The sequence below is a fragment of the Oratosquilla oratoria genome, chromosome 16 (genome assembly GCF_046742065.1).
Source record: "Oratosquilla oratoria isolate Oo_2021 chromosome 16, ASM4674206v1, whole genome shotgun sequence".
Classification (NCBI taxonomy): Eukaryota; Metazoa; Arthropoda; class Malacostraca; order Stomatopoda; family Squillidae; genus Oratosquilla; species Oratosquilla oratoria.
The window spans coordinates 37,417,803-37,418,692 of record NC_134792.1 but is presented as its reverse complement, the minus strand read 5'-3'; the positions used below and the strand labels follow the sequence as shown (position 1 = coordinate 37,418,692).

The window sequence follows — 890 nt, the reverse complement described above, 5'->3', positions numbered from 1 at the left end:
ATGCACCCAATAACTCAGAGGCAATAATAATTATGTTATATATTTAAGCTTCGGTTCCAGGTTAAAAGCCTAAAATCTTTTCCAGAATTTTTCTATATGTGTCAGTCACCAGAGTCCGTTTATTGTCAGACCAAATTCATTTTAGTCGCGAGACAATAACAAAGATTCAATTACCAATGTGGTAGGCTAGTAAAAAATTCTTGTTGATAAATATCCATGATACTTCAATAGATAGTGTAAATGAATCATAAGATGATTAATCATAACTTATGTATGGAGTTCTCTCTTCATTAGTGCATAGGAAACACAGAGACATAATTACTTATGAAAAATGACAAAATGTCAGCTTTACTGAAATTTTAATTATTACTAAAATAAATAGCTTGGTTACAAAAATATTTTCGAGTTTATTCGAAGGTGATTCCTGCAGCACGTTGTTCCTCTGCGATACGCAGGAGTTCGGCCACATGAGCAGGAGCTGGAGGAGCCACGGGAAGGTGGACACCCTGGGGTTGGAAGCCGAACTCGTTGGCTATATAGCGGACCTCGATGACGTTGCCAAATTCGTCAGGGTAGCTATGAGAGAAGGCGCAAAACATTAACAATAGTAAGAGTGCAAAGGGACTTCTCTGGCTATTTATTGTTACTTAGGGTTAATATGAAGTAGAGATTCTTGCACATTACCTGAAGACTCCCTCAGCATTGCTCTGCCCAGCACCACCTGCAGCGGCCTTCTGAATGAATCTGATTCCATTACCGGCCTCGAAGTCGCTGGCAGATGCACCGGCGACGGGTTCCTGACGGGTCTCAGCGATAATGGGGATGTGGACCTGCTCCTCGCTGGAATCAAAGTCGGCTGAAGCGATGGACACGAGTGCGATCAGGATCAT

General features: G+C 41.9%; 1 protein-coding gene across 1 annotated transcript; it reads right to left on the bottom strand.

Annotated features, from left to right (window-relative positions):
- Positions 1–407: 407 nt before the first annotated feature.
- On the bottom strand, positions 408–890 carry LOC143033629 (cuticle protein AMP2-like). Its single transcript, XM_076199120.1, has 2 exons — positions 685–890; positions 408–576 (listed from the first exon to the last, which is right to left on the bottom strand). Exons 1-2 carry the CDS (start codon positions 888–890, stop codon positions 408–410), a joined length of 375 nt encoding a protein of 124 aa, XP_076055235.1.